The sequence below is a fragment of the Letharia lupina genome, assembly GCF_014066315.1.
Source record: "Letharia lupina isolate WasteWater1 chromosome Unknown contig_15, whole genome shotgun sequence".
Lineage (NCBI taxonomy): Eukaryota > Fungi > Ascomycota > Lecanoromycetes > Lecanorales > Parmeliaceae > Letharia > Letharia lupina.
In genome coordinates, this window is record NW_023502984.1 from 787,475 (window position 1) to 813,236 (window position 25,762).

Below are 25,762 nucleotides of genomic sequence, written 5' to 3' on the forward strand. Positions count from 1 at the left end.
ATACTACTATTTAGAATCTTAATATAATCGTAATACGACTTCGAGAGTTATGGGATCTTTATCGTTCTAATATAAAGACTCTTACTACTACGAATACGAAATTATAGGCTAAAATTTAGACCTTAATTATTAAAGAAGAAATAGTTATTTTAGTAAAGTCTTTAAATTTCGATATAAATAAATAATTAATTAAATTAAAAGTTACTAAGACGGGAATATCTATTTCTACTATTCTTATTATTAGAAATAATAAGAAATACTCTAATATACTCTACTTCTATAGTGAAAAAGAGAAATAGAACGAGTAACAATTTCATCTAAACTTCAAGTTTTAGTAAAATACTATATTATTTCTTAGTAAAAAAGATAAAATAAATTATATTCGAGATTACTATAAGTTAATTATATTCGATATACTTAAGATACGAGTAGATTTACTAAGCGAGAATCTCTATAACACTACGAAAGAGATGATTTTAGAGCTTTATAGTATATTTAATAATTACGATAAGCTAATAAAGAATAACGCCCTACTCTATAATCTAACGTTTACTATAAAAAAGAAGAAGATATTTAACGAGTTCTATACTCGATTTTCAGCTACTATTACGTTATTAAGCTATAGCGAAAATTATAAGATCGCTATACTACGAAGACTTATTACTCTTAAACTTCAATTACGAATCGTTAATATCTTATTATCTTTCTTTCGCTTAGTTATTAAGTATTTGCGAAAGACTAATTAAGACCTTCGTTAATTAAAGACTATATATATAAATATGAAAGAGATTGATAAATAGGAGTTTAAATTAGGCTTATAGCGATTACTTTATTCGGAATAGCTGAAGGATTAGCTGAAGAAAGAAAATTGATGTTTTAAATGCCTTGGCTATAGCTATCGGCTTAATTAGACTAAGACATGTATGGCCTTAAAGGTATTGTCGTTTGAAGAGGTAAAGGTTATTATGGCTAAGGAAAAGGCTGTGGAGAAGGTTGTGGAGAAGTAATGACGGCATAGGCCTTACCTGTAGTAGTAGTAATGGATTTCTTCTTCTTTCCCTAATCAGCAATAATCGTTCCGCCTAGCCGCATGCGGCTAGCGCATTCAAATCAGTTTCGATTCGGCAAATCATCGGACTTTGCTCAGCACCCCACACCATTACTTCAAGCACCTTCCCGGGCTATTGCCCCACATTGATACCTCTATTGCCTGCGTCCGCAGGCCTACTATATAAGATTTGGCTTAATGCTACGATCGGACACTGAGAGTGTCTGCGAGAAAAAGTTTAAAGTTGTTATTTTAGGGGGTAGCAAATATACTTTAGGCCATACCCCTGTTTTCTTAATCATTGGGAAACTAAAAAAAATCCTGCGATTTTGGCACCCCCTCATAATCAAATATCAAAAATTTGAATTTCCTATATAACCTCACCACCACTCGTTTTTACAGTCTAAAAACTTTATGAAATCTACTTACTATATTAAGAAATCTATTCTTAAATTTAGAAAGTTTTTAATTCTAATCTTATAAGTGAGATGTAAAAAGCGAGGATATATCGCGAACTTTAAAAATTTACCTCGGCTATTTTTTTACCGTTAAGACTATCTCGAGAAAATCTAAGAATATTATTAAATTTTTATTCTATAATAGAACGAATAATTAAAATCTTCTATAATTCGATATTCTTAATCTCTCGTATAATTATTAAAATCTATAAAGTTTTTAGAGCGTTGTAAGTTATCGTTGTGAGGCTATTTAAGAAAAGCACTTTTTTTATTTTTTAGATAGAGGTGCTAAAATCGCGATTCTAGTTTTCTAATGATTAAGAAAATAGGGTAAAGGCCAGTGCACCATGGATTATAACGATCGTCTCGCTATTGCCACCTCACCGTCGCCATGATTTGAATTATAGAGATATAACCATTTGAGAAGAGGGGTAATATCATAGTTTTAATCGGCATTCCTTCTTTAGACTTACGCTAGACTCTATTCGGGCTAGCTTCTTAGCGACTTAACACTCTAATAACTTCGACATACATATTACTTAGCAATCTTTATAGTTAATATTTCATTTATATGATATTACTAATATTATTATTCGATATACGATTTATTTTCTAACAATATCGAAGCGTATCGTCTAAAGAATCTATATCTCTACGTAAGAGATATAGAGGAAATAAATTTATCGAATAAATTTATAAGACTTATACTTAGCTAGTTAGACCTATTTATAAGCTTCTAATTAAAGATCGTAGTCTATATAAATTATTTAAAAAATAGACTATTATATAGTAGTAGAGAAAGTAAGTTATTTTATAAACTATAATTTAATAAGAAATCGAATCTAAATTACGAAAAAGTCTTCGATTATCTATACTTAGTTTATCTATTAAAAGAGAAACGAGAAAGTAAGCTATATATTATAATCTACTAGAGTATATATATTAATTATTATTTATCTACTTAGTATCGAATTTATAACTCTTAGAATAATCGATTTAAATAGTTTATAAATATTTATTTTTATAAGAATCGTAAGGGAGTTTAATTAATAACTCTAACTTTATTTCTAATAGCCTATAACTCTATATAAATAGATATTATCTTTACTCGCTAAAATAATAATAATTTTAATAATATCTTTATCTAGAGTAATATTAAGACTATATCTAGCGATAACGATAATAAAAAGAATTATAGAAGGCCTATATCGAATATTATTAGTATATATAAAAGAATAAGATAGAGCTGAACTAGAAAACCTTGAATTTGTATGTGCAGCCAATCATCAATTCGTTAGGTCTACGCTTTTTGGTTAGACACCGCGGGTAAATAAATTAGCGTCCGCAACCATCAAAATCTCGCCCTCCCGCGCCTCCCTCATCAAAAAATATGTGTACGTTATTCACAAAAGTAATAACCTTTTTGTTTTCTATTAAAATTTTGAAATTCTTTATTTTAAATTTTGAAGCGCTATTTGCGCTTTCCGAATTTTTAAGAATCTTGAAAATCTGTCTTATAATCATTAAAGCGCAAGGAATTCAAATATCGCTCATCAAAGTTCGCTCACCAAAGATCGCTCACCTATTTACTCGATAGCCCTGATTAAAAAAATTATTATGAATTTAATTCATAGGCCTTTACTCGTTGATAATATCTGAATATGCAGTTACTGCTATAATGAGACTGATTACTAGATATAATATTCTTAATGATATCTATTGTGTCTAAAGAAGAAGGACTCTATATATAAGAAGATAGCCTTTATATATCAATGTACTAGGCCGAATAAGTACTAGTGGTAGCGTGTGTTGAGTTACCGACACTAGCAAAAACCAAAAAAGATGAGGCTATTCGCCTGCTATCAAACTATTACTTCTTCAAATCCTTCTCCGCAATACTCTCCATGGCTGTAATCCCTCCCTTTGCTGTGGGCGTAGATCTGATCATGCTAGGTGTATTTCTAGTAGCAATAAGAGAAAGATGGACCCTCATGATTAAATCCCTGGACAGCTACATCAAGAATGCACCGTCCATATACTCCATGCACCTATCCTTGGCCTGTAGCCTTCCGCTCCTCCGTATCATGAATGTAGCCGAGCGGAGAGGCGAGAAAATGAGCTGTTTGAAGGATCTGCTGGGGGATCTCGGCTCTCGTGCAGAGGTCCATGAAAATCGTGAATTTGTAGCTGAGACTCTCGGTAGGATTCCTACCGTACTTCTCCTCGCTAGTGTACAATTTGGCCAGTGTAGTGAGTTCCTTGCTATGGCCATGGTTTTGTTTGGTCCCGAAGTCCTGAATGACTTGGTAGGGTGAGGGTAGTAGGTGTGGGATTCGGTAATCTGGGCCGCAGTTTGTGGTGGGGGGGGGAGGGAGCGCAGTGGTATCCTCAGGCTGTTGTTGCTGAATTGACTGCATTGGCTGTTGTTGAGGCTGATGTGGAGGGCCGTCGCTTGGGGTGGGGGGGAGGGTGGACTGGAGTGGTATCCTCGACAATTGGAGTGGGGGGAGGGTGGACTGAAGTAGTATCCTCGACAATTGGAGTAGGGGGGGGGTGGACTGGAGTGGTATCTTCGACAATTGGTTGATAAGGTGGTTGCGGGGGAGAGGAACAGTGTTCTCCGGTCGATAAGGCTGCTGATAAGGCTGTTGCGGCGGGAGAGGAACAGTGTTCTCCGGTTGATAGGGCTGATGATAAGCCGGTTGTTGCTGAGGATAGTAATGAGATGGTTTTGGTGGGGGACGGCCTTCGTCGTCTGGGGGCTATGGGATCTCTTCCTTGATTACGTCCGCTAATTCTTTGGCCATTGAGAGTCCTCTTTCTTTCTTGACATATGCTTTATTGGCCTGTAGGCAATCTCGTAGGGTGGTAATGACGTCCTTGTCAAGAACCTCGAAGTCTTCTCTGACGTATTGGGCAAAGTCGTTAGTAAAGACGTTAGAGAGTGTCGTAAATTTGTGTCTTGTGTATTATTGTACCCTCCAACGAATGAACTCCTGAAGCTCCTCTTTAGTATCTAGTGGCTTGGCTCCTAGTAGTTTCTCTAACTTACGCTTGGTGCCTGGCGGTGTCTCTGAAGAATCAGGTTTCTTATTCTTGGAGTTTATTTTGGGTATGTGTTATGTGTTAATGTAATATAAAGCTTAGTAATATTTTCTAGGTATTTTCTCTACTAAGTAGAAGTCGTAGGAATTATAGAAATTATAGTTCTATTTAATCGAATTGTTATAATAAGTGAAATCGATTAAGTAATATAGAATCGTGTGAAGTATCGCGGCGATATCGGGACGGACTTCCTTTAAAGTATAGCCTTACTAATCTATATACTAGTATTAAAGTATACTAATTAATATTAATAATATCTAAGTATATAATTACTACTATAATGAGACTAATTACTAGATATAATATTCTTAATAATATCTATAAAGTCTAAAGAAGAAGAACTCTATATATAAGAAGATAGCCTTTATATATTAATAACTAGGCCGAATAAGTACTAGTAATAGCGAGTGTTGAGTTATCGATAAATATTACACCGTCGCCACGAATCGAAAAAATTAAAGATATACGAGATTCTTAAATAGAAAGAGAAGTTTCTATTAACTCTCTAGAGAATATAAATAATAATAAAAATTCGAGATTAAGTAGCCTAAATATATATTAAAATAAATCGAAATCTCTATTAGGTCTTTACGAAGCTAGAGAGACTCTTAATATCTTAAATAATAAGAAAATAATAAATTAAGAGACGATATCTGAGGTTAATATTTAATAATCTATTATATCTATATCTACCTCTAACTCTTCTAACTATATTAAACGATATCTTATATCTTAAATCGCCACCTATTCTAGAAGAATAAATTAAAGAGCTATATTAAAAGTTTACGTTATTTCTCTACTTTCTCTACTTTCTTTATAAAGATTTTTTCGAAGAGTAACATTAACTATTTACTTTATTATCTCTATCTTCCCAGTAGCCAAATAAAGAGGAAGTATTAATTTTGACGGCTTATGATCATTAGCCATAATGTAGCTGAGGGCTACAGCCATATAGCCATAGGCAAACATAGCCATAGATGACATAGCCATTGGCAACAGTAGCCATGGGTGACATAGTCATAGGCAACAGCCATATAGCTATGGCTATAGTATGCCAGGGTAATCAGTCCACTTAACGCATATGTGGAACTAACACGCCTGGAAAGCTGAGATATAACCCCCGAAGCAATTCGATTTACTATCCCTTTCCTTGAGTGCGGGACGTACACGCTAGCAGGGACCAAATGTAGGGATTATTATTGGTTACATCACTGCGTCTAACTGATCTTATCTTGCTTATAGAGATTTTGCTTCGCTAAGCAAGATGTGACCAATGATAATCCCTACATTTGGTCCCTGCTAGCGTGTACGTCCCGCACTCAAGGAAAGGGATAGGCCATAAGCCGAAATCGGATAACTCGAAGGGACGAATCTCTAGTGATTTGGCGAGCGACTTTTTGCATTTATATCGGGCTAATTACCGAATCATACCCCGAAACTATGAATCCTTACCGAATCATACCCCTAATTACTGAATCATACCCCTACACCAAAATTTGGGGTATGATTCGGTAAGGATTAATTGCTTGGGGTATGATTCGGTAATTTACCAAACTTGCTGTGTAGACTATTGGGAGTGAAGACTGGGTGTAGACAGGCTGGTGGGCCAAATTTAGCCCACTGTTAGCAGCCTCCACGGGGGCCCTGCGACGGCCCTACGGGGGCCCTATTTAGGTCCAAATAGGGGTGTCTGGCTGTCAAGCGCAAAAAAAGCCTGGTCCCGGGGGTGTCTGCGCTTGACAGCCAGACACCCCTATTTGAACCTAAATAGGGCCCCCGTGGGGGCTGCTGCTAACACCCACTCGGCTTTCGTCTGATGTATTTAAGCTGGTAGGTCACCCATTGAATACGGTCGGAGATATTTCCTCTTTTCTATGGTCGGATGGCCCAGGTCGCGAATTTTCTCCTTTGCGATTTTTATCATGAATGGCAAATTACCGAATCATACCCCAAGTAATGGCAAATTACTGAATCATACCCCTAGGGGTATGATTCAGTAATTAGGGGTATGATTCGGTAAGGATTCATAGTTTCGGGGTATGAATTAGTAATTAGCCCATTTATATCAGGCCCATGCCCACTGCATGAAGTTCTTTCCTTATATTCTACCTATCTATGTATGCGATCTATTTACATAGCATTCATATATAGCCCTAGCCCTAATTGTATTGGGCATAGCCTATCATATTGCCCACACATCTGAGTCAAAACCACTGCCGTACTGGATTCCTTGTAAGTAGAATCTCCTTCATACCGACACCAGTGACTAGACTCACGTCCGATTACAGAAGTTGGCGAATGTATCTTTGTTCATGGCGTGCTCTCGGGCAATTTATAACAGGTTATGCGAGATGGTTTTTCAACGACCGAGATGCATTTTTCACTCATGGAAGGTAGGTTCGTTTGAACAAAATACAATAGATCCATGAGACATGTCCAAAGGGTCTTGAAGAGTAACATAACTTGTTTGCTGATTAGAGAACACTTCAACAACGATCCTTGCACACTAACGGTTGCTGGCAACAAGCTGTAAATGGTGACCTATATAACGACTCCGAATACTCCGACCCTATCGTTCGATCTCTTTATTCGAGGCTTCCATTTATCGTTTGGGATGCCTCTGAAGGGCGGGGATACCACGTGGGAAGTTCCATTGGCGCATGAAAAGCATCTAGACCCAACAAAAGGCAAACACCTGGTCCAGCGTTCAGTAACTTTCATAGACTTCAGCTATGTCCTGGACCGCATCTGGAGAATCTGAATAGAAAAAACCTCACGGAATTCGAGCATGGAACACATTGGAGCACGGTCCCAAAGTCCTCCATCCTGTCGTCCACACCGGAAGAGATCGTTGTCTCACTCTACAAGTGGTGCGGAGAAGCTTTAGTGGATGCCTCAACGCGTATCTTCTATGGGGATGCACTCGTTGATACTGAGCCCACGGGAATCCATGACTTCCTTGAATTCAACGAACATAGTTGGATGCTCCTTTACCAGTATCCTTCTTTCCTTGCCCATTATTTGCTGATTCCGCATCGTAGGCTCACAGCGATTTCATGTTCCCCTCATCATAATTTGCGGAGTCACTGCGTCCATGGGTAGTGGACGGTTGACCCTGATCAACATCAATACACCGACAGTGCAATGGGCTGCTTATCTCCTTGCCAGCGGTCTTGGAACAGGGAGTGGGGCTCAACTACCCTATACTGCTCTTCAGGTCTCACTTGAGCAAGTCTCAGAATCCAAAGTCGCTCGATACTTCTCAGAATCAAAAATCTAACATCCGTATGGTCAGGATGACTTACCAGTCGGGAATAGTAGTCTCTCCTCTCAAGTCCAACGATAATATCAGTGGCAATGCTCACAGAAATTTATTAGCTCTGGTGGCGATTTTCCAACAGCTCGGAGGGTATAATGAAGAATCCAAACTCCACATGTAACTTCATATCGGCATACTAATAGTAAGTGTCATAGTCGTTCCTACTGGCGAAAGCGGTCCTGTTGGCGAGATCATACTTGTCAAAGCATTATTGACAGCGTACGCCAAACCAGTCACCCCCACTGTATAACTTGCTAAGGCCGCCGCCTGTGTGCCCCTCTCTTATGCCATATTCATGGAGTGGAAAAGTGTCGAGCCAGATATTGTACCAAAAGAGGAGGACGGGGACGCTGTTGTGGCACCTGAGAAGGAAGCATGATATTTGGTCCAGAGTGTAGAGACCAGAGTATCGCATAGACTGGCTTTGGGTAGAACTTATGGGTCCCTATCAAACACTGAAAGAACTCTCTTCTCGCAAGTCGTCACAGCTCAACAAGTCCACATGTAATAAAGATTGTAGTGCCGCGATGATCATCTCATGCATCTCTAAAATCTTGTGACAGGGGATTTCCTGTCTGAAGACACTGGTTTCAATATGCTAATATTCAATAGGATTTAGAGTAACTAGCTATGGATTTGGAGAACTTTCGATTATTCCATGAGGTCCATGCTGATAGGGAGATACGCAGTTCGGGCAAAGATTCGTCAGCCACATGCTGGTGCTGCGCCAAGACCCATATAAGTTTGGCGACATCAAAATGCCGATCCGGAAGGACCTCGTGCAGGTATTCTGACCTCGCATCAGGGGACTGTATGGACGAAAATGGCGTCCTTGAGCCTGCAAGATCCGATTAATTACGAAAAAGGTTAAAAAAAACCCCTTACGATCTTCCAACGACACAGCCGTAGCCGGGCATCATACGAAAATTTGGCAGCATATCGGATTCGCAAGGGTGAGAAAGGCGAGCCGAGGCTGTGATCGAATTGCTGGGCATAAAAGCTTGGGGACATGGCGGCGCGGTCCATTCTGCGAATAATCGACCGATAAACAGCAAAAGGACGAACAGCCGAAGATGGGAGCAGAAGGGTGGTCAATGATGGTTGCCACCTTGGGTGCATGTACATTGGCGAATGAGGCTGAGTGAGGGATCTGGGGCGACCAGTTAGGAAAATGGCGCAAAATTGGGAGGGAGAGAAGAGTAGGAGACTCTTTGAATGCTGATGTGAGGACAGTGTTCACTCTTGTAAAGAAGGCGTAGCACGTCACCCCGGAATCTAGGGACCTTCTGATTGCTTTTGTGCCCTGAGTATTTGCTTTTTCCGTTCTCTAGGGAGGATATAAGTCGTAGCTGTGGCAACTGTGTGAGTATTGTATTGCGTTGAGGTCAAAATTGGCACACTGCAAGGTTGCAATAGTGCAACAAAGATATCCATCAAAGTCGACAACTACGAGAGACAAAAGCGGGAAACTGTGTGAGCTTCATGATCTCAATCCCCATGATGTTCCATGTTTGAAGAGACACAGCCCTGACTATCATGGCACAACGAGGGCAGGGTGCCTTTGGATACGATCATAAATCCTTTCATAATCTCATTTATGTTGTATGGATGGACCCTTGAGAAATTCGCGGCCAAATGAGGCTAGCATCCAGAGCAATGATCCGGATGCTGTTCATGTCAAGGGGCATTTCGCGATTCTCAGCTTCAGAAAGCTTGACGAAGCCAGTACCAAAATGTTGGAGCCCCCTCTGATCAGTCGCAGAGCATGTGGCTGAATGATAAGATTTGACTCAATTGACAAATGAGTAGTATACGCGACACACTGAAGTCATGCATATCGTATTTCACGTGCATCCAAACACTTCTCTTAGACACCAATATTTCTGTTAACACCTTTGCAATGCCCGATTCTTCACGTGTCGAACGCCAAAGTAAACAGCCCTGGCTGCCAGCCGATGTTTACAACAATAAATTCCGTGCATAAGTGTATCAACCTAAGTCCCAATTTTTTCGAATCCCTGCCAAGCCAAATGAGAGACTCAATCACTAGGAAAAGATATAGGGACATCATCAGAGGAATTGGTGAGGGATAGGTAGGCGGTCCAGGCGATGCCAACGGTAGAGACAAACGGCTGTGCCCCATGTCAGTAAAATGTATGAACAGGCTAGACGGAGTGACTTACAATTTGAAACTGCAAAGGAATGACCCTGAAATTGAGGATCTGGACTGCAGGCCAGAGCAAAAAATTCGCCTTCAGTGAGGGAAGGTACACCTCTTGGAATTTTCGTGTTACGGCTCGTCGGCCACCACCCTCGGTGACAGTCATGAACGTGAAGAAGGCTGCTAGACCTGTTTTTTTATTAAACCTGGACTATCGTTGCGGATCCGTTCCATGACCTACCAATAGGCGCAAATATCAGTTGGTCAAAGCATACCCTTTGCAGCGCTGGCATGGTAGCACTCTGTTTCGTGATTGGAAACGCTCTTGAGAGGAACGCGAACCATTGGAACTGCACAGGCGACATGATGAAACCGTAGGACATGAACCTTGTCAATCTCTCGAAGTCAAATTGTGGTGGCCCAAGAGTCCTGTGTGGTATGATGTCGGTAACGTAAGGACTCTTCTCATCATAGTCAGGCATTTCAATCCCATCTGATATATCCTTTCCTGGAGCGAGATTTCGCCGCGATTTTGCACGAACTGCTGTGAGGGATTGAGCCACTGTGTCTGCTATCCCTCCCAGGACCTGTATGACACCCGAACTTCAGCATGAGTTTCCAAGAGTGCCCGTCCTCACATAGAGCCTAGTAGGGCGAAGTGTAGACATACGGCATTTGTGATCATGATGGTAAGGACTGTCCATGACTGTCAGCTGCTACTATTCGCAAGGCTTGCCGCCAGAGACCGGAATACCTGGCTTGTCCGCGTAGTAGGAGTTGAATTTGGCTATGAGCCTTGAGACGATGACCATCTCGATTATGAATATGAGTGCGTGCAGTAGAGGCTAATAATAGTGTTCTATGTTAACAGTGTTCTGAGGTTCAACGACGCAGATGTTGCACACAGTCTGAAGTTGATTTCGTAAAGGTCATGACGCCGAGGGAAGGAACGCACCACTCGACCGTAGATGTATCTGCTATTAAGAATGTCAAGCACTCTCCGTCTCGATGATGCAATCATCTTGGTATGTAGTATTGCAATATGAAGCTCCGGTTCGGAGTGGTGGGGAGGATTGAAGTATTTCAGGCTTCAAACAACCGGGCGGAGCTGCAGGTGTATATCCGGTCCAAGCGTCGAGCTGTTGCAGGTGTGTGAGATATCAGTTGAAGCTCGGACGCGTATTAGGAATAACGAAGCATTCGCTGGATGAGTAAAGGAAGTCGCAAACATGGGGTCACTGTGGCCTGTGCCTCGCTCAACTCTGCCGCAGCACTCCATCCCCGCTAGCGTCATCGAGCGCCGGCAGAGGCGCGTGGGCTTTTGGGTACAATGGCGAATACTCTGCTATATGGAAGAATGTTTGTCCCACTTTAGTACTAATCGAGTCTACACTATTATCATGATTGACCTATCAAAGCTAGAACGATAGTCCACGGTGAAGTCGCTTCATCATTGAGCATCGTCAGCCTGCGCTTCCGCCACGACATCAGGCAGGTCTCGAACGTCTATAAAGTCGTTCGATATCACATCAACGACTCGGACGGCTTCAATTTGAAGATGGCCAAGGGCTAGTGGGAGAAACTTGAGCTCCGTATGAAGACAAGAGTCAGGACTAAGTGGTCTGTGAAAAGTCAGGATTGTAAGCTTTCAAAGACTGCTTCCGACTTACCCAACCCTAACATCAGTGCTCATACTTATCAGCTGCGATGCCTCATGTTCAGAATTCCTCTGCATAGCATATAATAAATTCTCATCAATTACAGCATTAGCGAAGTTACCATCCTTGCGACCCCTCACAGACGAAGAAGATGATTTCGATGAATGCGTCCCAGTAAGCCCCTTCCTCCGACTCGGAATGACCATTAAAACCAGCTGGCGAAGTTTGCTTGAGCGATTTAGGACCAGGACATCCCAAGAAAAGAGCTCTCCCACGCGCACAGTTTTTGGGGCTGTGAAAGCTATTGATACGCCAAAGTCAGTAACAGAACCCGCGCGCTGCCGCTGTTCATTTGACCCGGATTCAGACGACGCCCCACCTTCCCGAGCGGATGCAAGGAAACCGTTTCCATCCGCTGTGAAAGACGTCCTCTGAAGGCTGCTTGGTCTGTTTTGTCTTTGCATCGACTGACCTGGAGCACCGTAAAGAGGATTCAAAGCAGTTGAGAAATCTATCCCCGTCTTCCACCGCATTTCAATGCTAGGTCGACATGTCTCAGAAACGAGCACTGTAGCGTGGACTGTGATGAGCACCGTCTTTGCTGAGCTTTGATTGGAAGCATCTGGGGCTGGCTCACTCGGCGTAAGGCGGAACAAGAAAGTCGGATTGTCCTTTGGTCTACATGCGAGGGGCAATAGAGGAGCAAGGGCTTTCCCCATATCCTCTGCAGAGCCTTCAGACAATTGCATATTGACATGAGTAATGGCTATGTCGTCATTCGAGAACGCTCCCGTTTCAACGTCAAGAGACGCAGTAATAGAAGGTCTTCCAGCTGTACCGTTGGATTTCGAATACCGCACTCGGCTTGAGATCGCAGGAAGACCTCGAAAGGCCATCTGTGTACCCACTCTCAGACTTCCATCGTTGATGTATCCCTCGTGAGTCCTAGGACTGATACCATATAACCTAGATGCTGCGAGCCTCGGTACTACTCCATTCAGTGCTGGATCACCTTTCAAAGATTCTAGTAGATTGACCGAGCCCGGAACGCCGCTTGGGAGTAACGGATCCTTGAAGTTTTCACTAACACCCTCCTTGTCAAGCCTTAGGGTCGCTGAAAGCCGGAAAAAGACCGTTGGGGAGTGGAGCCGTATTCTAGGCCGACCTGAGAAAACATTAGAACCGTATACTTGGGTCTCGAGCGGTCTCTGTTACCCACTTAATAAAGCTCTTGTTGTCCATATTGCAAGTATAGTACGAGTGGGATCGTGATCTTCCTCTTCCTGTACGACAATGAAAGGGTCTTCCGAAGTATCAATGCTGCCGGACCATAGGGTGTCTTCGGTCCTCGACGGGGAGGTCTCTCTTGGTGCATCATGACCACCAGGGGATCTCAATGGGGAGCCTCGTGCTTGTATGTCCAAATTTACAGCCAGCCGGGTTAAATAGGATTTGAGTGTTGCCTCATCCTGATATGGTGTTCGGAGGATAATGTAAATCCGTAGCGATTCATCTATCACGTACCTGGTAATGAGTAAGACGATGGAGCTTAAGAGAATGCCGGAGGGCACCCACCAAAGTACAGAAAAGACCTCCGCTCTATGGACGATATTGAGATGGCTCCATCTCGGCCTTCGTCATTTACAAAAAGCTCTTCGAAATCGAGCTCAGTAGCTTGAGGTACTAGGACGTCAAATTTGGAGCTTGCAATGAAGTCTTTGACCTGCCCTGACATGACTTGATATCACGCATCCATTGGGCACGGACAGATCAGGCTCTCTACTCAAATGGATCTCACAACATTCATTGTTGTCATAGTATTGGTCTACCTCCAGAGTGAAATCGACATGCTTGCCGGCAAGTCCCGCAGAGCCTCATTCGGACAGGAAGAAATTGACTTCCGACTTCAACGGCTCTTGTACCTCCTATCAACATCAATATTCACCACTTAGTATTGCCGAGTCCTTTTGACCCGGAGGGCAGGACCTGTAAAGTGTCGAACATGAATGGCATCAACGGTATTGCGGCTCCTCCTGGCCTGTGGTCCGAAGCCCGCAATGCTGAAGGTCGTGTCTACTATTACAACACCGTGACCAAGGCGACGCAATGGACGAAGCCGGCAGATCTGATGACCCCAGCTGAGGTGAGCCGGAGGGATTTCTTTTGCCAGAGGGTTCTCTCCTCCTTTCGCGCTTGAAGCTGACATCGTATAGCGAGCTCTAGCAAATCAGCCATGGAAAGAATACACTGCGGAAGGGGGAAGGAAATATTGGTACAATACCGAATCGAAGCAGAGCTCATGGGAGATTCCAGAAGTATACAAAGATGCTCTCGCCCAGACCGCTCCTACTCCGAAACTGTCAATGCCGTAAGTAGGCCTTCACAACAGTGATGGGCCAGGCTAACGTCACACAGAGCTCCTCAGTTCGTCGCTGGTGGTACATCTTCCTTTTCTTCGTATCCTCAGCAGCGCGATAGAGACGATTACGGTGAGCGCGCTGGGCCGGATAGACAGATAGGCTACGGACAAACAGATCTCAATGGTTCAAAGGGGCCAACTTTGGCAGCACAAAATGAACCAGAGTATTCGACGTTTGAGGAAGCTGAAGCCGCATTTATAAAACTCCTTCGAAGAGCAAATGTACAGCCAGACTGGACGTGGGAGCAGACTATGCGAGCAACCATCAAAGACCCCCAATATCGTGCCCTAAAGGATCCCAAAGACCGCAAGGCGGCGTTCGAGAAATACGCAGTCGAAGTCCGAATGCAGGAGAAAGATCGTGCGAAAGAGAGGTTGGCCAAGCTGCGCGCAGACTTCGGGACTATGCTGCGGAGTCATCCAGAGATCAAGCACTACACTCGATGGAAGACGGCGCGTCCAATCATTGAGGGTGAGACAATCTTCAGGTCCACAAACGATGATACTGAGCGACGGCAGCTTTTTGAGGAATACATAATCGAGCTCAAGAAGGGTAACATCGAACGGGAGGCTATTACGCGGAAATCTGCCATGGACGAGCTTGTAGGGTTGCTAAAGGCACTCAATTTGGAGCCGTACACAAGATGGTCTGAAGCGCAGGAGGTCATTGAGTCCAATGAGACATTCCAAGCTGACGTTAAGTTCAAGACCCTTAGCAAGTCGGACATTTTGACAGCTTTCGAGAACCACATCAAGGCTCTTGAACGTACCTTCAACGACGAGCGCCAGCGTGAGAAGAACTCGAAACAGAGAAGGGAGCGTCAGAACAGAGACCGTTATCTGGATCTGCTTCTAGAGCTCAAGGCAGCCGGGAAGATCAAGGCAGGGACGAAATGGATGGAAATCCTCCCACAAGTCCATGAGGATCCTAGGTATGTAGCTATGCTGGGTCAACCCGGATCAACCCCCCTAGATCTCTTCTGGGACATGGTCGAAGAAGAAGAGCGAGCCCTCCGCTCAATACGAAACGATGTCTACGATGTCCTCGAAGACAAGCGTTACGAAATCACTCCTAAAACCACTTCCCAAGACTTCCTGGATGTTATGTCTACAGACCGCCGTACTACTACCATTTCTCCGGATACTCTCAATCTCATCTTCAATCGTCTCCTCGAAAAGGTCTTACGACGCACCGAAGACGACAAACATGCCTCCGAGCGGCAACAGCGCCGCCTCATCGATGCCCTTCGATCCAGAATCAAACACCTCGACAAACCCGTAATCACCTCTAGCACAAACTGGGACTCCATTCGCCCCCACATTTCCCACTTTGATGAGTTTAAAGCTCTAGAAACTGACGACCTCCGCCGTCAAGCCTTCGACAAAGTCCTCCGCCGTCTCAAAGAGAAAGAAGACGATCTCGAAAATGAGCGCCGTAGCCACAAACATGACCGCTCACGTACTCGGGATCATCGTGACCGGGATCTTCGCAATGGCCATATCTCTTCGCATCGTCATGGCCCTTTGATAGATAGACATGACCGCCGCCGTGGCAGCCGGACCCCTGAAGTTGACGCTTACGAAGCCGAGCGTCGTAAAGCGACGGCTGACCGCGAGCGACAATACCAGAAACATGGCCCCACAGGGCTTTCCCCTCCACCCCGTTCCCGAGAGCGCGAAAGCGTTTCTAGTCGTCCTCCGCGTATAAGCCATTACGACCGCGAACGACGGGATAGAGAAGAAGAGCGTGAGCGACTTTACCGTACGCGAGGTGACCCCAGGGGCAGCAGGGACGAATTAGATTACGGGGCCGGTGTTAGCGGTGCGGGTGGTAGGAGGAGGAGGGATAGCGAGGCGAGTGGAGAGAGTGCGAGGAAGCGGGTGAAGAGGGAGGAAGGGAGAAGAAGTACGAGGAGGGAGAAGACGCCGGAGCCTATAGTGCCAGTGAAGGAGGAACCCGCGGTGCATTCGGGGAGTGAGGAGGGGGAGATGGTTGAGGAGGAGTAATTCGGAGAGGGAGATTAGATTGGTTGGGGATCATTTATCACTTGTTTTATTACTACACTACTGGCGAGCGCTCAGACACAGGACCAGGCATATCACGCAAGCAGGCAGAGTTCGAGCAGTAATAATTGCGCCCTCTTGTGCATTTCGCCTTATCTGCCTATTTCCCTGGAGCTTTCCACCACCACATGGGCAAGTTGTCTTGGTCGTCAGCACTAGGCGTGCACCAAACCATGAGTCTCAATCTCATGTATCATTTTCGTTAAAAATCCACCATGTAGACGGCAGTCCCCTAACTTGACCCATCAAAGCTCCTTCAACACATGACCAGCCGTAGATGCGGTGTTGTCTCGCAGGAACATTGACAGGAGGCAAACCGCCGCCGCCATCGCTAATCGTCCTTATCATCATCATCCTCATCAGCACAAGCTTCTTCATCCGTTAGACCTGCACCGTGCTTACAGGCGCTTCCACCAGCGCCTGAAGGCTTTACACTTACACCTGCCTTGGGAGGGGTGTCATCATATTCTTGTGGGCTCTTAGGGACGCCCTTTTCAACTCTCGTTTTCCAGGAAGAAGAACTTGCCGCTCAGCTTCTGCTCCTGGTCCAATTGGCTGTTATACTTGTTGATTCGCGGCCGGAAGCTGTTCGGGTCTCGGCGGAAGGTTACGTCTAGGTTCTTTAGGAACTTGTTGCAGCCAGTCAATAGGCTTTCTGGGGTATTGGCTCTTGCGTCGACGGAAGGTTGGCCGTCGAAGACGATGACTCGGTCCGCGAGGTAGGTTGCCATGATGAAATCGTGCTCAACAACAAAAGCAGTTTTCTTCGCGTGCATGATGAAGCGCTTGATGACGCGAGCAGCGATGATACGCTGTTCCGAGTCGAGGTAGGCGCTTGGTTCGTCGATGAGGTAGATGTCGGCTGGCATGCCGAGAGCAAGTACGATGGCGACACGTTGCAACTCACCCCCAGAGAGGTTTTGTACTTCTTGGTCGATGAAATCGTCGAGTTTGAGGGGTTTGTAGACGTCTGTCTGAAATTGAGGGTTTAAGAAAGAGGCTTTGATCTTCTTAAAAAAGAGCTGGCGGACTGTGCCTGTGAACTTGGGGGTGATCTTTTGTGGCTTCATAGATATGTTCATTGGTGGTACGGAATTTCTACCGTCAGGCTTCTCGGCGCCGGCGAGCATTCTGCAGAAGGTCGTTTTTCCTGTGCCGTTTTCTCCCATCATGACTATGATCTCCGAGTCGGTGAACTTGCCGGCGTCGATGCTTAGGTGGAAACCGCCGAGGGTCTTTTCCATAGATGGGTAGCTATAGCTCATGGCTTTGTCGGCCAGATACTCGTCTCCAACTTCGGCAATACGGAAGGTGAGAGCCTCCTCGCGGAAACGTAAATTCTCAGTAGGAATGTTGCCGTCCAGGAAGATATTGATCCCTTCTCTGACCGACGCAGGCAGTGTGACGACACCGTAAACAGCAGGCTTGCCATAGAGAACGCAGATAAAGTCGGAGAGATAGTCGAGAACAGACAGGTCGTGCTCCACGACAATCACGTAGTCATCTGGACGTAGCAGCTTGCGAATGGTCCTAGCGGCGCTAAGACGCTGTTTAACATCGAGATAAGAGGATGGCTCATCGAACATGTAACTAGGAATACTTTAGCCTATGAGAATCTTTGGAAGGACTCGTGTCATACACATCGGCTTGCTGGACGCAAACAACTCCTATTGCGAACCGTTGAAGCTCTCCACCAGACAGGAGATTGATGTCTCGATCGCTCACTTGGTTCAATTCTATAGCCAAGTCAGCCTTCTCCGCTACCACTGTGGGAATGTGCCTACCCAGAACGTCCATAATCTCCTGAATGTTGTCCATTTGGTTACGTGCTTTCAACAAAGCCTCTACTGTCCTGTCGGGACCTTTGACAGCTTTCGGCAGTTGATCGACATACTGAGGCTTAACAACAGCCTTAAGGTCATCTTCCAGTACTTTGGTAAAGTAGTCTGGGTCTTGTTTAGCATGCGTTCAAGATTACGTAGCTGCGGACCTACTCTGAAGCTCAGACCCTCGAAAGTATTTTAAGATCTCTTCCCAGTCTGGCGGATCTTCGTATCGACCCAGATTGGGCTTCAACTTGCCACTGAGGATCTTCAACGCAGTACTCTTTCCAATTCCGTTGGTTCCCACCAAGCCTAAAACCTGCCCTGGTCGTGGCATAGGCAGCCGATGTAGCTTGAAGCTATTCGCCGAGTAGCGGTGAGTCACTTGCGATTCAAGGTTCGTAGGCAGATTGATGATGTTGATGGCGCTGAAGGGGCACTTCTTGACACAGATACCACATCCTATGCATAGACGTTCCGAGATGAAAGCAATTTTTGACTCGGGAGCAACTTCGATACAGAGCTTGCCGGTCCGTACGACTGGGCAGGACTTTTTGCATTCTTGACGGCATTTCTAAGAGGTAGATTAGCAAGACGATCCATACCGCGAGTGTCCTGTTTGACTGTAGTACTTTTGGCTTGCACTGCGGGGGGATATCGTTAGCATTTGCTAGACAATAGGAAGCTTTGAGTCTAATGACTCACCTTGTCATTGCTGACAATGGCAATACTAACGACCGAATTCGAGAGTTAATAGGATTGTCCCACAACAGAAATCCAAGATGTCAAGGCATACCGTGTAAGCTTGTCGGACATTGTGGAGGGATGAGAGCTTTATTTGAGAGATTATGGAAACAAGCGTGTAAACCTGGGGGTTGTGTTCCACTCGGGTATCGGACTTCAATGACTGAGTAACGAGGAGCAAGAGACTGTCACCCAAGAGTTACTCAATTCATAGAGGCGTGAAAAAATCAAATCGGATATTGGCATTCACACAGAAACAGAGCCCGCTTGCACATGAGGCTTAGTGGGGGAGCCTATTAGCCGACTGGGGGCCTTTCAGCCTTACAGTACCATTTATGCTGCAGCTCGCGGATAATCCTCACGAAAGCATACTTGACACCTCCATCCTCCATTTAATGACACCCTTAACAAACCACCACTTCCGCACACATTTTGGACCCGTCAAGGCGGCTCTGAAGTCATGGCTTGTAAGTACATCATCATCCCTTGTCCCTGTTAATGCACACGATTCCTTGGGCCACCGCTCAAATTTGACCTGCGGCTGTACATGCCCATCTCCACATTCGATCAACTCTATACAATGTCTTCAGCTATCCAATTTCTACTTGGAGGAGCCTCTTGTATAGCATGCTGTCTATGTAGGCCTCGCTATATATGCACCAAATTCACATCCTGGTGCCACAACTGTCTGCTCTCCCGCAGATTCCTTTTCCATCAACTCCATCACCAAGAGCTATTCTTTCATCGAATCTCATGTTCACTCCATCTCAGTCAAGTCTCCTGAGCATGTTGGACTGCTCCCTGGGTCGCCTGCTGTCTGGGTACCTGCCAGAAATGCGCTAAAGTACTCTGGCCTTTCCTCGCCGAGCAATGCTAATGTACTGGTGTTATAGCAAGCACCGTGATGTACCAGCAGACATCCTCTACTACTACGGATCTTCCCTACTCCAATGGACACCTCTCCCCTCCTTCTACCAAGCCTGCAACCAATCGGGCTTTGACCCCCGAGAGCGAGAGCGACCTCTCCGAGGCCCTTGATATTCCCAACGCCCCAACTACATTCCTGAATAGCGAGCAAAACGACAATAGAGAGAATGGCCAAATGAGGGGCTCAGACGATGGATCCTCACAAGACGAGGACGCTGTCGGCTCTGACGATCCTGACTACGATATGGCAACACCGCCTACCGGCAATGCCGGATCTTATGGTGGTGATCGTTCATCATCACAAGATTCGCCTCGACAACGGAAACGCAAAGCTGGTCCGGAGCATGAGGACTATATGTTGAACGATCCCGAGCTTTACGGCCTGCGACGAAGCGTAAGTCAACGATTATTTAATCCCCATCATAGCGCTGAACAATATACTCAGGGCCGGCCTCGTCCATCACGGCAGATCGTATGTGCCCCTACTTTCACACACCACTAACCAGTCTACTAATCAATACGGTCAGGTCGATGACGACTCTGAGGACGATGACTCTGAGTCAGACATCAGAAGTGGCCCGCCACGGAAACGACGAAAACAACTCTCCTCCGCTCGAGGTAAGTTCTCTACTACACTATCCTCGTGGTGTCAAAATGGCTTTGGCATATTAGTTGCTTACTATCATCTTGCAGCATCCAAGCAGAACACTCCTTCCGCACAATCACCATCTGATAGTGAGTCTGACATTGATGCTTATGGTGGATCTCGTCGAGCTGCAGCCAAGAAGAACCATCGTCGATCAGTCCAACCCACTCGTGACATAACCCCTGCTCACGGAGAAGTACGCTTCTCGACACGAAAAGCTGCCAAAGTATCCAATTACAACGAAGATGACGACGACATGTTTGATGATGAAGCGGACATGGTCCCTCAGGAATACTGGACGGCTGGGCCGGAGGAGGACGTTCCTGCAATCGATGCGGTGCTCAACCATCGCCTACGTGAGGATACTAGTCAGTGATCCTATAGAGTAATGCTGGGATCAGAGACTAAATTGCCTATAGGTAAAGAAGTCACCGACCCTGGAAGAGATGATTTTGAGTACTATGTAAGCGTCACCGTTCCCAATCGTCCTACCCTCTCTCGAGATCTCAAATCTGACCTGCGAAAGATCAAATGGCAAGGCAAAGCTCACTACCATTCCACCTGGGAGACCAATGCTGCTTTGGCCTCTTGTCGCGGTATACGACGACTTGAGAATTACTTCCGCAAAGTGGTCCAGGAGGATATCCACATGGAGCATGAAAAGGACATCCCACTCGAAGAGCGAGAGAAGTGGAATCTCGATCGTGAACGTGATGCCGATGCCCTCAAGGATTACACGAAAGTTGAGCGTGTTATTGGCAAGAACGACAACGGGGATTTACAGTATCTTGTGAAGTGTAAGTTGTCCGATCATGGCAATGTTACCACTAGTTGACATAAGATAGGGAAGGGACTCTACTACGATTCTTGCACCTGGGAGAACGGTAGCTTGGTGAGCAATATCGCGCAGAACGAGATCGACCGTTATCTCGATCGAACCTCTTCATTACCGCAATCAAATAAGTCAGAGTCGAATCCAACTACGAGGCGGACGTTTCAACGCATATTGGAGCAACCAGCCTACATAAAGAACGGCTCACTCCGGGAGTTCCAGATGCATGGCCTCAATTTCTTGGCTTTCAATTGGTGCAGAGGAAACAATGTGATCCTCGCAGACGAAATGGGCCTAGGAAAAACCGTGCAAACGGTGGCGTTCATGAATTGGCTGCGGCATGACAGACAGCAGCAAGGGCCTTTCATAGTGGTTGTACCACTTTCAACAATGCCCTCATGGGCCGAAACGTTTGACAATTGGACCCCCGACGTCAACTATGTGGTCTATAACGGCAACGAAGCTGCCCGTAAAACCATTCGGGAGCACGAGCTTCTAGTCAGTGAGAACCCTCGGAAGGCGAAATTCCACGTTCTCCTCACCACCTATGAATACATCCTCGCGGATGCAGCGTTTTTGTCCCAAATCAAGTGGCAATTTATGGCTGTTGATGAAGCACATCGACTTAAGAATCGCGAGTCTCAGCTGTACGCCAGACTGCTCGATTTTAAGGCACCCAGTCGTCTTCTGATTACTGGTACGCCCATGCAGAACACCCTCGGAGAACTTTCTGCTCTTATGGATTTCCTCATGCCTGGAGTCATCCGCATCGACGAGAACATGGACCTCTCATCGAAGGAGGCCAGCGAGAAGATCAGTCAGATGACTGCTGCGATCCAACCCTACATGCTGCGCCGTACCAAGAACAAAGTGGAGAATGATATCCCGCAAAAGACCGAGAAGATCATCCGAGTCGAGCTGTCAGATGTTCAATTGGACTATTACAAAAACATTCTCACTCGAAATTACACTGCACTCAATGAGGGTGCGAAGGGTCAGAAGCAGTCTTTACTCAACATCATGATGGAGTTGAAGAAAGCCAGCAACCATCCATTCATGTTTCCCAGTGCCGAAGAACGAATCTTAGGCGGAAGCCCACGACGCGAAGATATACTAAAGGGTATAATCACCAGTAGCGGCAAGATGATGCTACTCGATCAGCTGCTTGCCAAATTGAGGAAGGACAATCACCGTGTCCTCATATTCAGTCAGATGGTCAAAATGCTTGATATCTTAGGAGACTATTTACATCTCCGGAATTACCAATTTCAGCGTCTTGACGGTACGATAGCTGCCGGACCTCGTCGAATGGCCATCGACCATTTCAATGCTCCAGACAGCAACGATTTCTGCTTTTTGCTTTCAACGAGAGCAGGAGGTCTAGGGATCAATTTGATGACTGCTGACACAGTGATCTTGTTCGACTCCGATTGGAATCCTCAAGCCGATCTTCAAGCGATGGCTCGTGCTCACCGTATCGGGCAGACAAAGCCGGTCAGCATATATAGGCTCGTCTCAAAGGAGACGGTCGAAGAAGAAGTCCTCGAGCGAGCACGCAACAAGCTCATGCTCGAGTTTATTACGATACAACGTGGCGTTACGGACAAGGACGCAAAAGAGCTGACTGACAGGATGGCACGTGTAGGCAAAGCTATAGCAGAGCCCAATTCTTCCGAAGACATTTCCCGCATACTTAAGCGCCGTGGAGAGAAGATGTTTCAACAGTCTGGCAACCAGAAAAAACTCGAAGAGCTCGACATTGAATCCGTGTTAGAGAACGCCGAAGAACATCAGACCGAACAGCCTGAGGGTATTGCGGCAGACGGCGGCGAAGAGTTTCTCAAGAGCTTCGAGTATCTGGATGTCAAGATTGACCTTGAGTGGGATCAGATCATACCCAAAGACCAGCTTGATGAGATCAAGGCAGAAGAGAAGAAGGCAGCAGATGATCGCTATCTTGCCGATGTTATTGAGCAAAACGCGCCACGAAAGAGAAAGCAAGCTGATGAGGAGCGAGAAGAGCGTGCTGCGAAGAAGCGTGCCAGAGATCTTGCGGCAATAGAGGCAGGTGCTGATGATTCCGATCAACGACCTGGTCAAGACCCGAAGCGACCACTAAGCGAGAAAGAAGTACGCAACTTGATCCGTGGCTATTTACGATTCGGCTCTATCGATGACCGAGGAGACGAGCTAGTCCAAGAGGCTCGACTGACCTCCAGAGACCGCGGTCTTTTGAAGGCGTCTCTGCAGGAGATTATTGATGTGGCGTCCAAGCTTATGAAAGAAGAGCAGGACCGCATCGACGCTTTAGAACGTCAGCATGGCAAGACCTTAACCAAGAAGGACAAAAAAGCCGTGCTGTTCGATTTCAAAGGTGTGAAGCGTATCAATGCGGAGACGATCGTGGAACGTCCTGGCGAGATGCGCATGCTGAAGGAGGTCACTGAGAAAGCCCAGGATCCCAAGAACTTTCGAATTCCAGAGGCATCTAAGGGAGCAACCTACACCTGCGACTGGGGCTCTAAAGAAGACGGAATGCTTTGTGTTGGGATTGTTCGCCATGGCTATGGTGCATGGGTTCAGATCCGTGACGACGCTGACTTGGCTCTGGGAGATAAATTCTTTCTGGAGGAGCATCGTGTCGAGAAGAAAGAGGAACGTAGCAAGGGCGAAGAGAAGAGTGTCAAGTCGCCTGGCGCAGTGCATCTTGTACGCCGTGCCGACTACCTGCTTTCGGTGCTCAAAGAGAAGACGAGCGGTGGTACCAATCTCGCTGCAAAACGCGCGGTCGAAAATCATCACCGAAACAACAAGAAAAACGGCATGTACGCTAGAATCGCAGACAATCGGACAAGTGTATCAGCTTCACCTGCTCCATCGTCTGTTCGAAGAGGCCACCGCGAGTCAGAGAAGCATCGCAACCGCAACAGCACCGAGCGGCGCATTTCTAACGGAGAGCAGAACGGTCATACCCCCAGAAGCGACATTCGACCTAGGCCAAGCGGTGACCGGAAACATGAAGAGCGTCGCCACCACTCACCGCATAACCACCGTCAAAGCAATGAGAATGCCATTGCACCGAAAGTCAATAGGCTTTTGTGGAAACTCTTCGGTCCCGTTAAGCCAAGCTTATTAGCGGTGCAAGGTGCTACAAAGGAAGGTGTGCGAGACAAGCACGCCCGGGCGAGAATTTTGAGGGAGGAGTTGGTCAAGATTGGGAACCACGTGGCCGATCTGGTCTCGGATCCAGAAACGAATGAGGACGACGAAGCTTCGTTCTGGTAAGTCACCTTCGCTGGGTCGTTGCGTGGTCTTGCTCAACTAATCTTTTTCTTAGGGACTTTGTGGCGGACTACTGGCCCAATGCGGGAACTCCAGGAAGCAACATTAGAAACATGTACGATCGCATCGCAAATTCGGCGTCTGCAGTCGCAGCACCGGCTCAGCAAGAGCCTACCATAAAGGTAGAGCCACCGCATATGAACGGGCAAATTAATGGCGTTGCTGTGAAGCAAGAACAGAAAGGATAGTGCTACCGGAGATACGACGGGAGGAAGATGTTGGCCTATGGATTGAACTGTATTTTGCAAGGTGTTGGGGACAAAAGGAAACCACTGCCTGTGAGGCTACGATCATGGCCGGTGTTTTGCATCCGTGAAAGGGGGTTGGAACGACATTGTTTGAAAGATCACGGCTATTTAGCCATCAAAAAGAAAGGATTACTATGAGGGCATACTGAGAAGAGCTGCCGGGCTCTTTGTATCATACTAGAGGAGGATACACACCGATTATCAAATGTACATGTCTCGCGAGAAAAACCATGAAGTAGGTTAGGTCTACAATCATGGCAACCTTGCGCATCATCTTACTCTTCTAAGCTTGAGGCGATATCTATGAAAGCCAATGGACGTGTAAAGGTTGCATGCTAAAGAAATGATTTGCGTTTAGGCCTTCTGCTGATGCTGCGAGGAAGCGGAGAAGCAGCACCAATGATAGCTCGTAGTCAGAGATTTTGTCCGCACTGCATATGATAGGATGCTTCGATGACAGTAATATAACTTCAATTTTTTCCTTATATAAGACACAATTCTTTGTTCGATCATGAAGCTGTAAATGAAGCCCTAAGCTTACGGTGAGCTATCAATTGGACACCGTCGCAGAAGTTCGGAGGATAAAGGCGATACACAACCGACAGGGGGGTAGAAGATCAAACTCGTGACCAGTTTGTTGCCACCGCTTCTCCGTTGCTTTCTCTATCGCTATCTGCATCAACATACGAAAAATTCTATCTTCCATACACAGTGTCTCTTGCATCATCGGGAGGCTATTTGATCTCCTAGACGCCAGTTGCACATCGCTTCCACTTTCTCTGTTCCAATCGCTAGTCTTATCGCTTTCTCCGTTGCTTCAATGACCCTGTCTAGGATCTCACGACTCAGCGCCCCAAAAGTTCACAATGGCAGCAGTAGCTGTCAGATCGCATTGCGAAGCCGGTCGCGACAATGGATGTCTCGAGCGAAGGATCCCGCGACGGAAGATTGGTTTGGATGATGAAATG

The 25,762-nt window shown here is 45.8% G+C and overlaps 6 protein-coding genes across 6 annotated transcripts; 2 read left to right on the plus strand and 4 right to left on the minus strand.

Annotated features, from left to right (window-relative positions):
* Window positions 1-3,554: 3,554 nt before the first annotated feature.
* HO133_002613 (uncharacterized protein) lies at window positions 3,555-4,313 on the minus strand (the record flags this gene model as incomplete). Its single annotated transcript, XM_037293538.1, has 2 exons — window positions 3,555-4,268; window positions 4,293-4,313. 2 exons carry the CDS (start codon window positions 4,311-4,313, stop codon window positions 3,555-3,557), a joined length of 735 nt encoding a protein of 244 aa, XP_037150367.1.
* A 5,656-nt stretch (window positions 4,314-9,969) lies between these two features.
* On the minus strand, window positions 9,970-10,903 carry HO133_002614 (uncharacterized protein; the record flags this gene model as incomplete). Its single annotated transcript, XM_037293539.1, has 5 exons — window positions 9,970-10,062; window positions 10,114-10,280; window positions 10,333-10,678; window positions 10,762-10,787; window positions 10,846-10,903. 5 exons carry the CDS (start codon window positions 10,901-10,903, stop codon window positions 9,970-9,972), a joined length of 690 nt encoding a protein of 229 aa, XP_037150368.1.
* A 638-nt stretch (window positions 10,904-11,541) lies between these two features.
* On the minus strand, window positions 11,542-13,484 carry HO133_002615 (uncharacterized protein; the record flags this gene model as incomplete). Its single annotated transcript, XM_037293540.1, has 4 exons — window positions 11,542-11,713; window positions 11,762-12,914; window positions 12,969-13,262; window positions 13,325-13,484. 4 exons carry the CDS (start codon window positions 13,482-13,484, stop codon window positions 11,542-11,544), a joined length of 1,779 nt encoding a protein of 592 aa, XP_037150369.1.
* A 267-nt stretch (window positions 13,485-13,751) lies between these two features.
* Window positions 13,752-16,175, plus strand: HO133_002616 (uncharacterized protein; the record flags this gene model as incomplete). Its single annotated transcript, XM_037293541.1, has 3 exons — window positions 13,752-13,892; window positions 13,963-14,117; window positions 14,165-16,175. The coding sequence occupies 3 exons, from the start codon at window positions 13,752-13,754 to the stop codon at window positions 16,173-16,175; spliced, it is 2,307 nt and encodes a 768-aa protein (XP_037150370.1).
* Window positions 16,176-16,726: 551 nt separating this feature from the next.
* HO133_002617 (uncharacterized protein) lies at window positions 16,727-18,871 on the minus strand (the record flags this gene model as incomplete). Its single annotated transcript, XM_037293542.1, has 7 exons — window positions 16,727-17,822; window positions 17,872-17,968; window positions 18,017-18,178; window positions 18,227-18,629; window positions 18,688-18,699; window positions 18,761-18,785; window positions 18,852-18,871. The coding sequence occupies 7 exons, from the start codon at window positions 18,869-18,871 to the stop codon at window positions 16,727-16,729; spliced, it is 1,815 nt and encodes a 604-aa protein (XP_037150371.1).
* Window positions 18,872-19,259: 388 nt separating this feature from the next.
* HO133_002618 (uncharacterized protein) lies at window positions 19,260-24,734 on the plus strand (the record flags this gene model as incomplete). The annotated part of the gene is made up of 9 exons (XM_037293543.1): window positions 19,260-19,266; window positions 19,693-20,120; window positions 20,172-20,198; window positions 20,254-20,344; window positions 20,420-20,740; window positions 20,792-20,835; window positions 20,899-21,169; window positions 21,218-24,485; window positions 24,542-24,734. The coding sequence occupies 9 exons, from the start codon at window positions 19,260-19,262 to the stop codon at window positions 24,732-24,734; spliced, it is 4,650 nt and encodes a 1,549-aa protein (XP_037150372.1).
* Window positions 24,735-25,762: the final 1,028 nt, after the last annotated feature.